Below are 21,370 nucleotides of genomic sequence, written 5' to 3' on the forward strand. Positions count from 1 at the left end.
TTTACTGGATTTAACTTAAGTTTTTAATTAAAAATCATTCGAGATGATTGAAAGAGAAAAGATAGTTATATTTTCAGTACTTAGAATTATGGAATATATCTTACCATCTGATATCTTTGTTAGAACTAGATAAATTATGCATCACATGACTTGTATCAATATAGTCTTTAATATCTTGTTTAAATACTCGTAATAAACACCATATACCTCGACAGAGTGATAACTCACTGATCTATAGTAGAGAACAAATATATTAAATATGTTACAAGTATAAGAATAGAATCATCAAAAAACAAGAGAACTACCTATAACTTAGAAACACATTGAAGAAATTCCAGTTTACCCAGCTAGAAAATGGGTAAGGAAAATCTGAGAAAGATCAATGCCAAGAAGTTTGGCCAGGGACCAGCTGGTAGACAGGATCTTGTGGACCTAAATTGTTAACCTTATAAAATCTTAAAAACCTTATGGAATATAAATAATTACATCAACTAACACTTCTGTGAATAAATCAATTATAATTATTCAACATTGTTCATAGGCTACGTAGGTCTAGTGTTTGTTAATACAGACAGAAAATGTAATAAGCAATATACAAACCTTTTCAAGCTTTGATTTCTTTTTCTTTGGTTCTGATGAAGACAGGTCATCCTTGGGGCTTGTAAGTGGTTTATGTTCCTTAATAAAATTCAAGGTGAACCTACAAATAAATTATTACAAAATGTTGTTAGAGGCATTACACTGGTCGTTTGTAAACCTTAACTGGCCCAAATAAAATCAAAAAATCTTACATAGACTTTAGCTGATATGCAGAGAATGATCGATGATTGTGCTTAATAGAGTAGTCTTCTTGCAATAATTCATTGATATAGAAAATATTTTTCAGTCACTTCACTACTGTAAAAGGGTTTGGATAATCTGGGAAAGATCAATGCCAAGAGGTTTAGCCAGGGACAAGTGGGTAGAAAAGATCCTTGTGAACCTAAACTGTTATACTTTTAACTAAAGGCACAGTTTCACTTACCCTTTAACATCAGGACAAATCTGAGCTGTTACACTTAAAGCCAGTGTAAATTTCAGTAGTTCAGACCTACTGGGTTTATCAGCTGCAGTTAATGATGCTCTTATTCTCTCCACTATATCCAATATCAGGGGTTGTAAATAACAACATATAGATGCTGTACATTCTGGTTGTAGAAACAGTTCACTAACACTGAACAGAAGTTGTTGACGTTCATTTGGTTTCCATTTCTGGAACAAATAAAAAAGATTACAATTATTTAGTTAAGGGCATGAGACAGCCATTATGCCATTCATCAGTACATCATTTATCCATGTTAAGAATGGTGGAACAGAATGTTAAAGGGAAATTTTGTTATTTGCAACCATTCTCAAGCCTAATTCAGAATAGGCCTACTATGTCTACAATGAATGACACTGACAGATTTTATTTAGCACTTATCATAATTATTTATCATGTAGATAATGTCATAGCATATCTCTCCAAATTGACAGCTTCGATATATATTAGCTACAGCATACATTGATGAATGATACATTACAGGGAATAAATGATACACCTATCTGAGATCACAAGCACATTGTCAGTGGGATATTATTTATTGCATTGATAAGGTCGAGACTTATGAAGTTTTATTTCGAAATCACCTTATTTTTTTTAACGTTACTCAGTTTGTCAGCACATTTTGGACTAGACTGACACAAAGCTTCGAGTGCTTTGGATATGTTCCATCGGGAATGTTTCCTTTCCATTCTGATCAACAAACCTCGTCCACGATCGAGTTTGTGATCAAGTTTTAAAACGCACGTGTTGTTTACATTTTAAGTACCCACGTGGGTTTAAGACCGCAGAATTTAAGTTGATAATTTGATTGGCTGGAAAATATGTTTTTTTCTTAAATCGCGTATTTTACATTTGTTGGTTTAAAACAAACGTCATTTTGTCGAAGTGTTATTGGATTAGCAAAGTAGGCATAAAAATTAATATTGTATTTTTTCAATCAATCAATTTGAACTTTTTTCTGGTTCGGGCTTGCTAATAGACATGCTTTCCAGACGTAAAAAGTCAATTGAATTTTTTTTTTATTTCTACGGTCTTGACAATCCAAGACTACAAAATTTGTATTTAATATTGCACAATAATCTATGACGTCACGGAACTCATCCTCAGAGTCTTATGACGAAGAACGCAACATAAACAAGTGATTTTGAGTCAGACACGAAAATAATTGGTAAATTTCGAACAGTTTCAGTTTCTATCTGCGATTAACAGTTTCAAAATGTTCAAGAGTGGCTGTAATTACAACAAATTGAAGACAAATCTTCGACTGACCATCAACAGGTTGAAATTGTTGGAGAAAAAGAAGACAGAATTGGCTCTGAAAGCTAGAAAAGAGATTGCTGATTATATTTCAGGAGGGAAAGATGACAGGGCCAGGATTAGAGTTGAACATATTGTCAGAGAGGATTATCTGGTTGAAGCCATGGAGTTATTAGAGATGTACTGTGATCTGTTACTGGCAAGATTTGGTTTAATTCAAACACAAAAGTATGTTTTAATTTCACTTGAAATTCAAAGTATGGTACACAAATATCTATTTTATTCAGAATTAAGGCGCGTTAGCTATCTTTAACTCATCATAGAAAAATGAAACACTTTGAGATGGTCAAGGGAAACTTCCAAGCTTACAATGTCAACAGGCTCTTAGTTAACCCATTCTCTTATAGTTATAATTGTTGTCACAGCTGTCAAATATTGGAAATCTGGGTCTATGATGAGGCAAGATTCATCAAGCCTTTGTTTTCGAAATTTATTTTGAAGTACCATTGTGCATATCAACTTCCAGAGCAGATATAACCAGTAATGATGTTTTTTTTTTCAATGATAATTTCTTTGATGATACTCTGTACGGTACTTATGTTTATCATTCTTTGTTACAGGGAGATAGATCCTGGACTGGAAGAAGCTATAGCCAGTTTAATTTGGGCAACACCAAGACTTCAAGCTGATGTTCAAGAATTTAAACCTATTGCTGACGAGTTCACAGCCAAATATGGAAAGGAATTTGGACAAGCGTGTCGAACAAATGCTTTGAACAATGTCAGTGAGAAAGTTATGCATAAAATGAGTGTCCAAGCTCCTCCCAAGACTTTGATTGAAAGATATATGGTTGAAATAGCCAAGACTTACAATGTGCCTTTTGAACCAGATGCATCAGTTATGGCCCAGGATGAAATATTTGCTGCCGAGAATATGTTGATTGATTTTGGTGATGGTAAGAAGGGGAATAACAGTGGAGGAGGACCAAGTGGTGGAATGGGAGTCATGCAGCCAGGAGCTGATAATTCAGCCTGTAGTGCGGGACCTTGTGGACCAGCTGGAGCTTCAGCACCAATGCCACCTTACCCTCAGGTACATATGAAGTAAACTTTTGTGTTACTCTTTTTTGAGTAAATAAATGGTCCAGTGCTCAATGAATGTTTAGTTTCATCAATATTTTATGTAAAGATTTAGGCCGTTAAAAATTTGTATCTTTCAAATTACTCTGATGAACCATTCTGAGAGCATTGCTAATATTTTAATATTAAAATTTATTGTTGCCATTTTGTTAAGCGCTGCTCTGATTACAGTTATACTCCTTATTCAATGTGTGAGTCGGAAAAAAATCCTAGCATCACTTTACCCTTTTCCTTTCCACCTGCTTTAAAGCAAATGTAAGCTTTCGTTCATGAGACATGTCCGTTATTGAAATTCTTCCTTTTGATCAATGTCAGCTGAAAACTGCTTTGTGCTCACACAAAATATTGAAGGAACATTACCATTTTCCAAGCTTTAATTTTATTCATTAATGAATTTTTCCTTTATTTTCCAGCAAAATTCAAACCGTGCACCACCACCTTTACCTAATGTTCCTCCAGCAAATTCAGAAAATGTTTACCATACGCTATACCAAGACGAGGCCCCACCCCCAGATTATAACCAGTTCAAACAACCAAATGGTATGCCACCAAATAATCAAGTGTATGATAATTCAGCACCCCCACCAGGATTTAAAATGGACAGTTTCCCTGAATTACCCACAGTCCCTAATAACACCCTCCCTGATGTAGGCAACTCAGTGGGTGGCACATCAGCTGGGGGCGATGATGTTAATTTTGATGATTTAACAAGGAGATTTGAGGCTTTGAAAAAGAAAAAGTAAATATCTGTGATGCTATTTTGTTTTATGTAACTTTATGACTTTGTATCTGTTTGCTGATTCGATACTATACTGAAAGACAAAAGAAGCGTTGATTCTAAAAGTAATTATAAACCTTAAAAGATACGGGCAGTTACATATTCTGTATTAAGAAAAACTCTACTGCCTATTTTTGTTGCCTTTTAGTCCAGATGTCTTTGCTAACACATATTTATGAATTGAAAATCAACATATAAATGAGGTTTTTTTTGCCTTTTCAGTATAGTTTGTTGACAACAGGTACTAGATAAAAAAAAAAGGACAATGTTCCTATATGGGGAGAACTTTCCTCTTAATTTAAGTCAACAATTGATTTAAATAGTTTATGTCATGTTTAATTCACAACAGGTCTGAACTATTACTATCAGATACTAGATGAAGAAATAATTGTTTCGGACTTCTTTTAATGTTCCTACATAAAAATATGGGAAGTATACTTTTCTCTCAATTTAAGTCAACAATTTAAGTCCTGATAACAGGTCTCATAATAGAGAGTGTGCCAAAAGCATCTCAAAGAAGATATTATCAAAGGTAGAACCGTGAGCTAGCAAGAAATAAGTTTTAGTTAATTTCTTTACAATTGAAATTTGAATATCTGTCAAATAAGAGGCAGAGAACATATTTATTATGCATGGTTTTATATATTTATTATGTATTTATTGTAATTAATGCTTTCAAGTAGTCAATCCAGATGAAGATGTAAAAGTCAGCACTGTTTACACTTTGATAAGTTTTTCCTATCCCAGTCGTGATCGTCGTGCTAGGATATCCTAGGTTCTTGAATTCTATCACAGGTTCTAGGATATTCTAGCATTTAGATCATTTCGAGAATACATGGTCTGTAATTCAGTAATACAGTTTTGGAACAGAATTCAAGATAGATGTTAACTTCATCAATGTCATGTGACAGTCCATAAATAATTTTTACATCTCTTCCCGTATTATTCACTTCATTTTTTATGTGTAAAATATTTTTATATTTGTGTATTTGTTTGTATCATAAATATCAACAATTAGTGCTTGAATTTGTTATCATTTGTTATATATTATCATATCAAATAATCATTTTCCAACTAAAGTTATCTTTGAACTGTAGCTTATAAATATTCTGAATCCAGTTTGAATTATTTTGTAGAACAATTTTTGCCTTTAATGTTGAGCGGTGACTGGAGAACCTATTTTGAAAATTTATTTTTCAAGAGAACCTTGTTCATATTATAGAAAATAGACCACGGCTGTATTTGCTACTACTGAACTTTACAGCTGCTCATTAGACTTTTTTGTTCATATAAGCTGTAAAACATAAACGACATACCACAATTTATGTTAACAGTAAAATGCATCAGCTGAGCAGCTGAGAAATTGCCAAGGCAACAGCCCTGAGGTAGATTCCTTTAGTTAAAGAATAATGTAATATAACTCTTCATCTACATTTTAATATGAAAAAAAAAGCCATTTTTATAATTATGCACAAAAAATTGTTAATGTAAATGAAATAAAATAAGTATTGATATACCAATGAATAAAATGAGATTATCAACAAATAAGAGGCAGTGTTAGCATTATGCAATACAATACTTGATAATTATTGAAGATTTAATTTGACCTGCACCATATTATGCATTAAAGACAGTCAACACCCGGCAGTGTGCATTGAGCAAAATAAGAGTTCCAACAATGTATGTGTTCAGACTGGATCATTCATCATTCTTTATCAAGATACTTTTGCAATTTTTTAGCAATGTGCTATGAGTTCCCACAACTGATTAACTTCTAAGGGATTTTTAGACCCCAGAGGGCCTACATAGATCTTCTGCATTCATGATCAAGATTTCTTTTTCAATCTTTTAGCATTGGCCTCAAAGTCCTCTTTAGTAAGAGTATAACCCCAGTGTTGTAATGTCTGTCTTACAACAGGTGATACACCAAAATTATCATAACCACATCCACTGTTGACACACTTTGATATCAGGTTATTTTTCCATCGTCCTGTTTTCCCTGCACATCTTAACCAACGTCCAATTTGTCTCTCATCATCTGCTGTTCGTCTTCCCTGATAAAACCTGTGAAATATCAATAATCTATTTAAGATATGTGGACACTAAAAAAAGGTTGCAAACTTAGTTACTAAGTGATGAGGTTACATGCATATATTGATTGACATATAGTAACTCTATTATCATCATATATTTGTATGTATAGTGCACAGATTTTTAACCCCAAAAAATTAAGGCACTTGAGAAAATTCCATATTTACTGGGGTGAACATTATATTCACAATTATATAATAACATTGTGGAAATATGACCTACCTACAAAACCATTGAAACCAGCCATATGGATCTTGTTTATGAATCCAACCTGAAGTTTCCCACATTTCTAAACTTCCTCCACATTTGACCCCATATTTATTGACATCTTCATGGTAGGTAGTGGATGATATCTGTTTAGATATATTCAATCCTTCCAACCAATCTTTAGGTAATTCTTTCCATACACCAGTATAACCTTTACCTTGAAAAATACACCATATTTTATCATTTAAACAGAGCAGCTTACTTCTGAACATTAACCTTTCAGTTTTATAGAAATATATTTACCAAATAGCGTTAATTAAATTGAGCAATCAGAGACAGAAAAAGAAATCAGCAACAAGGGCTACTGTTGGGAGAGATTGCAATGTCACTATGCTTGGAGCTCTTACTTGATATCAACATTGTAATGTAATCCAAGAATAATGAAGCGCTAGTGTATGACTTAAAACCAACCCAATAAATGTTATTCAACTAATTTGAAAGATCAGAGAAAAACAAGTTTACTGTACCTGTTACAGATGATTTAATAGGACGGAAATAGGTTCCACCAAAACTACCAGCTTGTAAAACTTCTTTAGGTGTCATATTAGGACAGAGCTCTGGATAATCTTCAAATATTAATTCTCCTTTCTTACTTCTTGTGGGAATTTTAGCTGTGAACTCTAATTCATCTGGAGACTGAAATAAAAAAAAAGAGAACTTTATTTCATTAAGAACACAAGATATATGGATATACTACTTCTAGGTTTATTACATACTACGTTTTGAAACACATACAGGTAACGTTATCAAGTTATCAAACTCAAACAAACCTTATTTAGATTAGGTCAATGAAGAAAACAACGCATTGATTTGAAAGATAAACAGTCTAGTTTTACTACTGGATTAAATTTAAGACATTTGCTTTTACAACTGAAAAAAAATGTGATACAGACAGCTGAAATTGAGCTCTACCAGTTGGCGAAAAAATAATTAGATGACCAGTTCAACATCTTACCCAAAATTAAGATATTTTAAGTTGCCTACCTCAAAATCAGTCTCTGGATCCACCAGTTTAGGATAATGTTTATTCTGAGATGATTTTTCCTTTATTACCTCTTCTACAATCTGGTCCTTCTTAATTTTCTCTGGTGAGGTAGCTTTTTCTTTTTTCTGTATAGTTTTTGTCACTGTAGTCAAATCCTTAGTAGCTTCTAATTTACGTTTCCAAGCTTTCTTAGTTCTCGCCATATTGAATAGTATTCTGTACTGTAATATAAAGTAAAAATTTACAGTGTATAAATTTGTACGAGATCTATCAATTTGAATATATCTTATATAATGTGATTTAAAGCAATACCAAAAACCTGTAGTCAAAGGACAATAGACAAGTAAGCATTTTCATTAAAAATAAGAAATCTGATGTTGGTCATTCTTTTGTAAAAGTAAAAATTGAATGAGAATTATTCTTTAGCATTAAAGAAATAAAGTATTGAACAGAATGAGGAACAGACAGGTCAGATAACATATTCACAGCATTTTGACCAAAATAACAATGAATATGAGACTGTCAGTGCACAGCTTATTGGCAAAGGGTATCTTGATTAGTTCAGGTCTTTTAGGGTAACAATCTATCAAATGCAATCGAGGTAATTAAATATCATATCATACCGATGTGATCGAGGGATCCACAAATTTTTCAGCACATGTATTTGTTTATAAACAAAGGGAGCATTACATAACAAAACAATATATTATATAACTAGTAAAAAACAATAAGTCAGTTTTACTATTTAACAGCGGAAAAGCCTTTGAAAGCCAATTAAATACAATGGTTTATCATTATGCACCAAAAAATGAAACTTTAGCAACAAAACACAAATTATTTAACTAGAATTTACCCTGTTTATCATGCAAAAAAAATCACTGAAAGAATATCTCCCTAAAAACTTTGACCTACAATAATTTTGTATGAATGGTCAGATTGGATATCACTCTCCAGTTATAGTTAACCCAGCATTTATTGTGATTTTAATCATCCTTAAGCCTATAGTCATGCAAAATCTCAGCGCACACATAAAGATTACCTTTCAATCAGGGACAATTCTTGTACGATATAATAACCTTTTATTAGCCTTTAGGTCTCCCTGATAACACAAGTGAATTTCTATTTTTAAAGTAATCAAGCTCAGCCTTTCAGGGGAGGTAACTTCGCACTGAAACTCGAAAGGAAATATTTGTGCTATTGTTATTCAGATGTTTTTCGGATTAAAATCAAATATATTGTACCCCTATAAAATTCTTCAAACTTAATTAAAAATGATTCGTAATCAATTTTGCCCCCCGGATATTCTTATTTTCGTTTCTCCTTTAGGTCATCATCTCGCGTGCGTCTTCCCGGAACTTCCGTTTAACACGTAATTCAACAAAATGGCTGGCATGGAATTCGAGTATGATGAAGAGGGGGGAACATTTTTCTATTTCCTCCTCTCTTTTTGGTCACTAATTTTATTTCCAACCACATATTATCTTTGGCCAAGAAATAAATCACAAGGTACGTGTAGAACCCTTTATTTTATCATGTTATTCTTCTGTAAAGATAACAACTGCGAAATGTAAACATTCTGCTCATGTCTGAGTGAAGCATGTGGTCAGATTTTGCCGGTCGACTTATTTGTATTATAATTCTAATACAAAAATCTTAAAGGCTTCACCAAATGCTATTCTGTCCCCAAGTACCTGTTTTCATATCCTGTCTGCCACTATGGTGCTATTTATTCCATATGTTATTTTACTGACTAAAGTCCAATTCTATGATGTAGAATGCGATACTTGTGTATCATTTTTTTTATATTGCTGATGCTACAGTACAGCTGTTGTTTTATGCATGGCACATGATCACACATACTATTCACTGTGCAGTCAATAATGCAATCAATATTACTTTCAATATGCAAATATCCTATTGGTTACTTTGTCAAACTAATGTGAATCAGTACATCTTCAATTATTCAGTTGATATCAAGTCTGATGAAATACAAGACAATTTGGATGAAAGACAAGTGTACTTAGTCATACCCCCTTATCTTTTAGAACTGATGGCAAAAAAAAAAAATCTATTTATTAGATTTATTGTAGATTACCAGTTTAGTTTTTTATGTTCAAAACTAATAACTAAACTCCACCATATTTTCAGCAGATCTCTATATTTGTGACCTACACCAGTGCCTTACATAGGAGTTTCAATAAACTTCCTCATTCTTAATACAAATATTAAAACAACTCAGACCTATAATCCATGTACAGACAACTCTTGTCATTTAATTTTGAGTTGGTCAGAGTTGTCTTTTGATATCGGTCCAAAACGTCTGGATTCCTATATGTGGTACAATAATATTCACTTTTCTTTGAACCAAACTTATGTATTATTTCATAAACTATGTTTATTTTGATTGCAGATGATGAAGAAAAGAAAAAAAGAGCTTGTATGTGTTTACCATGTCTCGTGAAACAAAAACGATTAAAAGCCAATGAACCATGGTTAAAAGCTAAACAGAAAATAGTGTTAGTAGAAATTTTTCTTTAAAAAGCTTATGTAAACTATGCCAAGATATTCTAGCACTGTGCATGGATAAGAATCGATGTACAAAAATGTCTTCAGAGATGTTATATATATATCTGTGTCAATTCAAATGCAGACTAACATTTCAGATCTGTAATTATTAGAATGTTTTATGAAAGCTCTTGACAATGTGCTAGCCTACTTGAATTTGGGGTTTAACCTGATAATATTGTAGAAGTGGGAACACATACTATAAGATATTGGGGCAAAGAAAAGTGATTTATTACAATTGCCACAACCTTGATTTCCTTACTCTCTTGAACTACTTCCTCATTATTGCTTGGTTGAGGTTTGTTTATACAAAATACTGACCAATATCAATACAATTTAGGTACATGTGCATCACATGCCACTTTAAATCAGCTGGTACAGAAGATAAACATTTGAACAGTAATCCAAGGCTCACTTTTCTTAAGGCTGTACTCAACCATTAAATATTGAAGTTTTAATTTGTGTCACATCATGAAGTGGGATATGAATTTGTAAAAGTTTTATATGCACATAGGTTATAGTAAACACTTGCTTAAACACTATTATTATTAAAGCTGATCTAATGACTGAAACCTTGTAACTTATATCAATTATTATTATTGTTTACAGAAAGTTGATATTAATATTAGGTTGGGTGGTATTTATAGCCCTAGCTTACAAAGTATCTAAAGTTCAACTGGATTATGTGGAATATGACCCTTTTAAAGAGCTTGAGTTGGATCGTGTAAGTTATTTTTACCTGTTATATTCTTTTTTAGAATCAATTAGATAACAGATAAAAACTTAGATTAAAAGTTATAAGATTTAATTATTTGAAGTATATTTTGTTTGCAATGCATTAAAAGTGGTAGTTTTGAAATATTTATATCATAGTCACATTGAAAAGTTACAGATTAAATCTTCATAGAAAAAATTTATTTTGAATATGAAATCTTTATTGAAAAATCAAATGATGATCTACTCTACTGACATAAATCAAAAATCAAAATTTACTATACTATGAAAAAAGAACAAAAGACCCTAATTTCTTGGTTCTATGAAGCTCTTTTGATTACAGTATTTTTTTGATATGATTAGTTAAGATATTTTAAATAATTATTTATTTTAGGGAGCAACAACAGCAGAAATAAAACGTGCCTACAGAAAACTGAGTTTAGTTTATCATCCTGATAAAGAAAAGACTGGAGATCATAAAAAATTTATGAGAATTGCTAAAGCTTATGCTGCGTAAGAAGTATTAGTATTTACCTTTAAATTCTTAAATCCTCGAGTCTTATTTTATTCAAATACCCACAATGATCTATTTTGTCTGCGTAAATTCATGATAAAATCAATTACTTTCTATTTCATCGACTAGTACAAATAGAACCATGTAAACAAACCTGATAAATGGATTCTAACTGCCCACCCCTAGAATGATACTGTGGTGCTCCTGGAATATTCTCAATGGGACACCATGTTGTTATTTCCTACATGCTTGAAAACGCCACTTCTCGATGGATGATGTCTTTCTTAATACCCTTTATGGCTTTAAAATATGCTTAAATAAATTTATTGTATTTTTGTACAGATTGACTGATGAAGAATCAAGAGAGAATTGGGAGAAACATGGCAACCCTGATGGTCCTGGAGGTAATAGCATTTAATATATTCTCATATAAGTTTATTCTTTTCTTAAAATTCAATTGTCTGTCATGTCTGGCTCTACCCAGTTCCCATACCCCATCACTGTATTTTTGGGCACAGTGGCATTTAATATCACCTTTTATGAGAGTTAGGCCAGGTCCATTGTCGGGTGGCTAGTTTTGAAGAAATTTCACCTTAACAAAAGTCAAATTATCCACATAACTAATGTTTTATTTTGGTATTGGGGGTTGTAAATGCTTCATCTTTCTTAAAATTATCACATCCTTAATCTATTTATTTTTGTTCGAATATTGTAGCTATGAGATTTGGTATAGCTCTACCGAAATGGATAGTAGAAAGAGAGAATTCTGTATGGGTATTAGGTGTTTATGGTCTAGTCTTTATGATTATACTGCCTGTTGTAGTGGTAAGTCACATGATTCAAAATGATGCATAAATCATGAACAAAAACATAATTAAAATGGCAATACCTGTCAATTTACCGAATAAAATACTCCTCTAATGAGATTAACGGAGAAAATTTAATTTACAATATTAAAACAGAACTGGGTGAAACATACTGACCAAAATTATTTACAAGTCCAACTCCCTCTAATGACTTTATTGGAGAAACAAAAATTGACTTTACAATATAAAAAGATCATTGGAATATAAGTCCAAATTCACAATGAGTTTATCTCTCGAAACCACTATTGCATATAAGTTTGTAGCTGAACTATATAAGGTATTATTATTGTAGGGTATATGGTGGTATAGATCTATAAAATACAGTGGAGATGAAGTATTATTAGATACCTCTAGATTATATTGGTACTTTATTAATAAAACACCCAATATGATTCTCAGACGTAAGTAGATGTTAATCCTGTCTTATATTACTATAGGACTTGTTAGAAATATCTTAACATACTCAGAATACTGATATGCTTTATTTTTATTTTTTAAGTCTAGTATAGTGAATGTTAATCCTGTCTTATATTACTATAGGACTTGTTAGAAACATCTTAAAATACTCAGAATATTGATAGGCTTCTCTGAGTCATCTGGCTAGTGTCATCTGGCTAGCAAGTGTCCACAAACAGTTTCGGCAGTGAGAAATAACATGTCTTGTGCTTACATCCATTGACAGTCTGTGGTTCATTAGCATATTTACTAATGAATTTGCCATTGTATTACCCATGGAGTAATACTGCTTGCATCATCTCCTACACTTAATTAGTATGGACTTGTAGTTTTGAATGTGGGTGATTTTACTTAACATATTTGCTTTATTTTTAGGAGCTGTAATGATTCTAGCTGCATCATTTGAATATGATAAATTCCACAATAGTGAAGTGATAGAGAGACCTAGTGATAATGAAGTTATACCATCTGTAAGTATCTTATATTTGTATTCATTGATAACTTTCTCTATGGATGTATATTGTCTGTCCCTCTATCTGTTCAATACTTGATATGCATGAATGTAGGTCATGCATTTTATGATGTAATCTTCATTTTTAAAAACTCCAAAAAATTTGCACTTATTCAACTTTTTGGAGCTGCTCTTAAATTTTTGGAATCTTCCCCTGCTGTTTGCTGAAAAGAAAAATCACATAATAGAGGTTGCTATTTTATTTACATTTAATTTCTATTCCAGCTGATGAAGTTATTACCACATATGCAAGAGAAGAATAAAGAAAGACCATTATGTTATCCATACAGTGTTAAAGCTAGAGCTTTATTAATGGCTCACTTTCAGAGGATTGAAACAGTTCCTAATGAACAGGAAATGGGTGAGTTTTTGCAACAAAAGCTACATTGATTATTGCCATGAAAATAAAAACAGTTTTTGGATAAGTCTTAAGGTATTTCATTGAAGAGCATCAAGGTTATTTATTATATAATATTTTTACCCTTTGGAGTTTATCATCGTATATCAGGACACAGGTTGGCTGGAAAATTGAATAAATGTGTGAAAGCGAGATACATGCCAAACAAATTTGCATTAGTTCAATAGAAAAAATTGTAGCAAATGAAGATGAACTTTAGGCCAACATATATAGAGGTTTTGTGAGTTCAAAATGAAACAGGCACTTTAGCGTGATTGAGTCATATTTTCCTCTTATATATTTCAGATTTACAATATATATTAAAGAAAAGTACATATCTTATCAATGAAATGGTCAATATTTGTGCTAATCAAGTTTCAATGGCAATGGCTGGTAGAAGTAAGTTGAGTTTTGTTTCATCTGAAATTCAAATTGATTTGATGGTACTATAAGATAGTTGGTATGTTACATAAAGACCCCTAGACAGTTAGAAACATTAAGGAGACGTGCAAAGTTACTCTAAGTAGAAGCAAAATTTCTCTGGCACACTTCATTGCACACTGTATGACTTTGTTTGGCTTAATTTTGTTCTCTCTAGCCCAAACAGGTCCGAAAAGTAGATTCATTAAATTTTTGTGATATTTATCAGTAAAATCAGGTATGAAAGTTAGGATTTAATACCTCACATTCTTTCATTTCTAAACTTGGATTTATTTATTTGTAGTTCATCAAGCCCCTAGATTAGACACCATAGAGAATATAATGAAGATCAGTCAAATGGTAGTACAGGCTCTAGAGGAGAAAGCTAGTCCCTTCTTACAACTGCCTCATATGACAAATGATATGTTACGTCAACTAAACAGAGGAAAGGTCAGTATTTAACGTATTTTACACTAGTCTATGACGCCATTACACGATACATACTGTTGATGAACTAGTCGTTACCAAGAGACGCCACATAATGATGATGTCATATGCTTTAAGTTATGCTAAAGTAAAGACTCTTTACCAACAAAAATTAGCATATACCCATTAACTTTGCCAGATTGTGCCCTGTCCAAACTTTAAGCATCTTATATTTTATGTATAAAATGTTGCCCAATCTGGCTAGAGAAATAAACTGTTTGATTTTTAAAGATTTTGATTTGATCATTTTCTATAATGACAGTATTACAATTGATTCTTAAGTAAAGGAAGAAAACAGACCCTAGAATATTTGTGTATGGGGTGTAGATATAATTATTTTGATACTCCGAATTTGAAATAAGTATTAAAGTTTCTGAAAGGATATTGTCATAAGTATTTGCATTATCAGCCAATGAAAGCTATAAAATAAGTTATAAACTAGAGGGAGCTCAATTTCAGAACCTCTTGGCTTAATTTCAGATCTCTGTAAGTTATATTTAGCTATATTTATCTGTATATTTATATTATTGTAGAAACCAGTGAGATGTTTAAAAGATATAGCTACATTAAAAGAAGAAGAAAGACGACCATTATTCCGTAGTTTAGGTGATGATGAATATCTTGATGTAATCAGTGTGTTAGCTAAGATGCCTGACGTAGAAATGATAGTCAACACTGAAGGTGTGTAATTACTTTGTTACAAATATTATCTCTTTGCACATGGCCTATGTTTATTATCTTGATTTACTACTTTAATCATAGCTGCAGTCTGTTTCTGTTTCTGTTGTTTCTTTCTTTTACTTCTTTATTCACCCACATGAAATTTAATTAATGGTGTCACCCCTGTATCTGAAATTGCTCTTAAACACTCCAGAAGACACTTGGCAGATATAGACGCAACTTGGTGATATTATTATCATCCAAGAATGGAACCTTAAATTTTAGTAACACATTGATTATTTTATTAACAGTATTAGATGATGAAGATAACAGTGTTACAGCAGGATCTATTGTCACGGTAACAGTCATATTGAAACGTAGACCATTAGAAGATTTTATAAAAGCAGACGGCTCACGTAAACCTGTAGATTATAATCAACAAAAAGATGGAGAGGAGGAAAATGAAGTTGCAGAAGAAAATCCAGAAAAAGAAGTAAGCCATTTTGATTTTTGATTGACAAGTGGTAGTTGGATAGTCTATAGTGGTTTGGATGGTTGTCTGCAGGACGGATGTAAATTCAAATATAATTCTGATGCCATTGACAGTGCTTTTATGGTATAGCCAAGTGTTAGTTCATGTCATAAAGTCTAGTTGTTTTTATTTGTTATAAACATGAGTAATGAGAATACCAAATGAAATATCTTAAAGCTAATTCCGGAGAATGAGAAACCCAGTTGCAGAGCTGCAAAATATAAGAGACTCCTGACATACTAGTTATTGTAGTAAAGTTTTATGATGAACTTATGAACTACATAAACTCTTATGGGCTTAAGAATGTCCTCAAAATGTCAATTTGTTTTTTCAGAATGCAGAAGCAGCCGACAATACAGCAGTTTGGGATAAAAGAAGGGGTAAAGGAAAAAAGAAACCCAACCCAGAAAGTAGAAAAGCTCTATATAAAGAAAGAAAGGCTAAGGCTAGAGCTGCTGAGGCGGAAGCATTGAAGAAAGAACAGGAAGCACTCAATGGACCCCAGAATGGACCTACAAAGGTAAGGTTTCTTGCTCGAAATGAAAAGAAACTATATTTCATATATTCAATTTCATATATTCATTGAAATAATGCTAGTTGGAAACCTGTATCTATTGTACTATTAGTGGGATTGCTCAGTTGTATATGGAACATATGCTACATCCAATACAGTACACTTTAAGACCAAAGCTTAACAATATGGATGTACTTGATTGGTGAGTTCTGCTCATTCTGATTCATGGAATGAACAGGAAGTTCAATAAAACAATTTAGTGTTAAATAATGTAGGTGTAGACAGTGTTCAAAGGAGAAATTTGAATGTGACATCTGGTTCTGACACCCAGAATTGGAACAGACAAATCCTGTTCATCACTCACCAATCAAGTGTCACCCTAATAGTAATACTCTCACTAGAGGATAAGCCTGCATGCCTGTGCCTGTGCCTGTGCTTTCGTAACATTCCTTAACCGCAATGTTACAACCTAAAATTCCTAATATTCCCAAGTCCCTTGTCTGTGCTTTCATATCTTTGTCATTAGTACAAAATTACAGCCTGTATTCCCCAAATATCATCTGATATACTCAATTTTAAATTTTGTTGTAGAAATCCCCAAAGCCCAAGAAACCAGCAGATCATGAAGACAATGATGAGGAGAATGATGATCAGGATGAAGTAGAAAAAGAGTCGGAAACAGAAGAAAATAATGATAATGAAACCCATAAAGATGAAGATGATGATGAAGATTGGTCAAAATTCCAACAACAGTCCAAAAAAGAAAATTCATTAGAAACAAAAGGAAAAGAAAGTTTCCCAGTTCACTGTCCATATTTCCCTATTGTAAGTAAAAATAACTTCCTTAAGGAGATAGTAGGACAGCCTGAATAAAGACAATAAGATAATGTGTAACTGTGATTTATTTATATCCAGCAAGTCCCTTGACCTATCTTCAGTAAATATATTGATAAAGTAAATTAAAGATAAGGGGAGTTAATGTTTCAAATGGAATTTGTTTCAAGTCTAGACCCTAGATACGAATCAATGGTCCCCTCATCTAGAACAACCCTATCAGTTTCAATATGATTCCATTTTATTACAGGATAAACAAGAATGGTGGTGGTTATATATGGCCGATCGTAAAAAACATTTATTAATCACAGCACCTGTACAGATTTGTAGTTTAAAAACAGAGGAGGAGGTAGAGTTTGATTTGTTTGAATTTCTGTCATTTCAAAAGAATTAGTATTAGTCCACTGGAAACATGCTGTGAAAGAATGTAACAAAGAACCACATCTATAGGGATAACAACATAGGCTCGCTAGGCCATTCTACCAGCTGGTCCTTGGCCAAACCAAGGTCACTAAATTTTTCATGTGCCTACTGAGAACCCATGACCATTATTTACATTTACCAAGCAAATGGCATTGTTTCAACGCTCTTATCAACTGTTCTACAGCAACTATGTTTGGACTTAAATACCTTTGTTGACAAAATAATTTGCATGAATACATTGCCATCTTGGTTAACCCAGCAGTATTAACCATTTCTGTTTCTAGTTCCAGTTGAAATTCTGTGCCCCAGCTACACCAGGTGTATTTCAGTATTCTGTACATCTTCGATCTGATTCTTACTTTGTTGATTTTGATAAAGTTGTCCAGTTTAAGGTAAGTTATCTGATCATATTTAGGTCAAATTTATCATTATTGTGTGTTCTTTAAGACTGAATGGTGGAATCGCAGTGGTTCAATGAGTGTTTGAAAGCAACAAACCAGCTGGTCCTTGCCCAAACATCTTGCCATTGATCTTTCCCAGATTATCATTACTCTAACCAACTGTGTACAGTCATCAATGCAGAGGGAACTTTGATATATCTTTATGAATATAAGTGACTGTTTGTACAGGTTTGACTGTATTATTATATTTTGTATCTTCAGATTGATGTGAAGAAAGCTAAGCCAGTTGAAGATCATCCACAGTGGGATATATCAGAAGATGAAGAAGATGGAGATCATGATGATGATAATGATACTGAAGATGACTCTGATTACTCATCAGAGGAAGATTCGGCTTAAAATAACTCTGATTTATTTGTCCAAATCAAATTTTAAAAAAATAACATACTGACTAAAATAGCACTTAATATGATATCAAAATCAGATTTTTAAAAACTACATACTGACTAAAATAGAACTTAATATATCATCTAAATCAGATTTTAAAATTTACCTACTGACTAATTAATAATCTTATCAAAATCAAATTTTAAAACTACATACTGATCATTGATAATGAAATGCTCCATAAACAATTTGATACCCAAAAATCAAAGATCTTGCATCTGAGGAAGATTCAGCTTAAAATAGCCATGATAGTTTCGTCTGAATCAAACTTAAAACAACTACAGACTGAGGTAGGCAAACATCATTGATAATGAAATGCTCGAGAACCATTCTGTATTAATCTTCAAAACACTATTTCAGTCATCGGTCAAATCAGATGTATAAGAATTGCTTTCTGAGCAAACTGTATTTATAATGCTGAAAAAGAATTGTTGAAACATCATACCCAAATCAAATTAAATCAAATCAATCAAAGTTTTTTGTATTTATCCAAATCATATCAGAATTTGAAATGACAGCAATTAATTACAATCAGAGTATGAAGTTCATCAGTTTTCAAAGGGATCAAAAAGAGATAATATATGAACCTAAATGACTTTTAGATTTAGATAAGTTGGGAATCAACAATGCATTTATGTTGATATTCTACAATCAAAGTTTTGGGCATATTCAATTCTCAAGTGTAAGAAAATTTGAATTTTATACTTGACTCTCATATGAAGTGTTAATTTCATGTGATATAATTTATGATGAAAATTGTGACAGAAACTGGTCTAAATTTTATTGATTATGTAAATCAGTACGAGAGAAATGAATGAAGGATATGTAAATTGTAAATAGAAATTAATATTAATGTTAAATTTAATATTTATTAATGAATTGTTTCAACAAGTTTGATGTTAAATGTTGGCAAATATGTGATTCTGAATTCGGTAAAATGTTCCTGAATCTGACTAATGTAAAATAGTTCAAACAAGATTCAGAAAGCCTAATAGAAAACAGAGATTATCAGTCCTTGTATTAAAATGCAATAGTAAATTTACAAAAAAAATGGCATTCCTGGTAACTTGATTGCATTAATTAATTTGAAATTTTTATTTCAATGCAATGTTTACGTGATTTTGTTGAGGGGAAGGTAAAGATTTGTATGGGGCATTTTTTGTTCTTTGTTGTCAGTGTTCAGCTTTTGTTTTTAGAAATTATTTATAACTGTGCCTTTGTTTAACAATCTGAAAGTTGGAAAATTGAAAACTATTTAATATATTCTTTGATCAATATTCTGCTAAAGTGTTTAATTATATCTTTTTTTATCGCGAGTACTATTCTAGTAAATATTGAGATTTCACAGTTATTTATCCAACCTTTGATTCATAGCCTGAAAATAAGCAGTAAATTCTTAAAAAAAAAATGAACAGCTTTACTACAATCTACACAATGTCAACCTATTACGAACTGTATTTTATGAAGTAATAGCTTGACATTTTGGTGATGCATTATTACTAAGTTAAGTGATTGTTTGTTTTCATGGCTCAGTTGAAACCTTGACCCTGTCAAACTGTATGAGAGATAGTGAATGATGTCTATGTTCAGAATGAAAGATAATGTACAGTATGCAATGCTATGTATATTTTTGTAAATAAAGTATTTAAACAATTTTAATTTCTGCATATTTTCAAGTTGAATGATTTGTACATACTAACATGACAGCTGTTGTAGCAGGGTAGAAAGTAAAATGCTTAGCAGCAGCATTTTCTGGAATTATAAGGTGGGGGGGCCACCAAATTGCCAAGGGGGCACACAAGCATTTCTTTCACTATGTACAGCGATAACAAAAATTGTAAGTGGGGTTGGCAAAGCTGTACCAGCCTGTTCTCTTAGCAGTCTGGATTATCAAAATGATTTTGAGTTGACTGACCCACAATTAGGAAAAACTGAAGGGTAAATCCCAATCTAACCGGTCAGATTACAGAGTTCAATATTGCCTGTGTAATCAGGACATTATTCTTTGGTTCAACAAGACCTGTTTAATTGGACCATTGTTTACAATGTAGTAAGGGCAGTATTCACTTTGCAAAATACATTCCCTGTCTAATCGGGTCGCTTTTATACTGTGTAAACAGGGCAGTATTCACTTTGAAAAAGTAAAAATATTCTGTTTAATAAGGTCGTTTTTTTTCAAAAATGTGTATCCAGGACAGGGTGTTCGTACCCTAATACACCAGTCAAATGTAATCAAGTTATTATTGCAGGAACCACTGACACCAATACAAATTAAATTGTTTAGATAATAAAACCTCTTTACAATCCCTTTATGCCATGAAATGAAAACCCCAAGTTTGTTCATTAATCATGATGATGTTTTATTTACAATGAAAATAATACCACTTGGCAAGTAGATAGTCGAAAATAACAAACAGAAACAAATTTTTGCACCAAAATAATAAAATGTCTTTCTGAATAGTACTAGATTTATATCTATTTAGATTGACCTTATTCCTTCCAGGCCATGTATTCTGGAAACTATCTTGGCACTAGAATGTCCTATGATCTTGGCTTCTTAAACTTTTTCTAGGATATCCTATCGCTAAGATCGTTCCGAGAATAAGTGACCAGGACATACAGTTGTCTTATTCAATTACCAGTAAATAGGTGTCAGTTTTAGATACCTTTATCACTTTTCAAAATAAAAATAAAAATGTGGGTTCAAGAGCAATCGATACAGGAATTATCGCTTTAATTGCAGAAATGATTAAATTTTTCTTTTAAGAGGCTTCTTTATCATTTTGTTTTAATTGAATTAAAACATACCCTATAATCTTAAATCTGAAAAGGGTCACTGGTGTTGAAATTAGTATCCATCAATTGGTAATGTAGACAAATCAATCCTTTAAGTTAGGGTTTGTTTTCACAACAAGCTAAGTGGGTCATGGAGAAGAACGGTTAATATAGTAGCAGAATCAGTCTCTAGTTAGAATTAATGTACAGACACATTTACTTCGTTCACACCGCAAGAGGAGAGTCTGCCCATT

The 21,370-nt window shown here is 32.2% G+C and overlaps 3 protein-coding genes across 3 annotated transcripts; 2 read left to right on the forward strand and 1 right to left on the reverse strand.

The window, feature by feature from the left end:
* Positions 1–2,300: 2,300 nt before the first annotated feature.
* Positions 2,301–4,223, forward strand: LOTGIDRAFT_177795 (hypothetical protein; the record flags this gene model as incomplete). Its single annotated transcript, XM_009047214.1, has 3 exons — positions 2,301–2,569; positions 2,962–3,433; positions 3,894–4,223. 3 exons carry the CDS (start codon positions 2,301–2,303, stop codon positions 4,221–4,223), a joined length of 1,071 nt encoding a protein of 356 aa, XP_009045462.1.
* Positions 4,224–6,084: 1,861 nt separating this feature from the next.
* Positions 6,085–7,234, reverse strand: LOTGIDRAFT_109871 (hypothetical protein; the record flags this gene model as incomplete). The annotated part of the gene is made up of 3 exons (XM_009047215.1): positions 6,085–6,322; positions 6,572–6,773; positions 7,084–7,234. Coding segments are annotated over 3 exons (591 nt in total), but the record flags the coding sequence as incomplete, so codon positions are not given.
* A 1,749-nt stretch (positions 7,235–8,983) lies between these two features.
* On the forward strand, positions 8,984–20,000 carry LOTGIDRAFT_212166 (hypothetical protein; the record flags this gene model as incomplete). Its single annotated transcript, XM_009047216.1, has 18 exons — positions 8,984–9,107; positions 10,012–10,117; positions 10,776–10,890; positions 11,275–11,393; positions 11,737–11,798; positions 12,110–12,219; positions 12,553–12,661; positions 13,092–13,186; positions 13,453–13,588; positions 13,931–14,023; positions 14,349–14,494; positions 15,064–15,211; positions 15,502–15,683; positions 16,057–16,242; positions 16,876–17,061; positions 17,321–17,419; positions 17,778–17,885; positions 18,156–20,000. 18 exons carry the CDS (start codon positions 8,984–8,986, stop codon positions 18,291–18,293), a joined length of 2,262 nt encoding a protein of 753 aa, XP_009045464.1. The 3' UTR covers positions 18,294–20,000.
* Positions 20,001–21,370: the final 1,370 nt, after the last annotated feature.

This window comes from Lottia gigantea (assembly GCF_000327385.1).
Source record: "Lottia gigantea unplaced genomic scaffold LOTGIsca_11, whole genome shotgun sequence".
Taxonomy (NCBI): domain Eukaryota; kingdom Metazoa; phylum Mollusca; class Gastropoda; family Lottiidae; genus Lottia; species Lottia gigantea.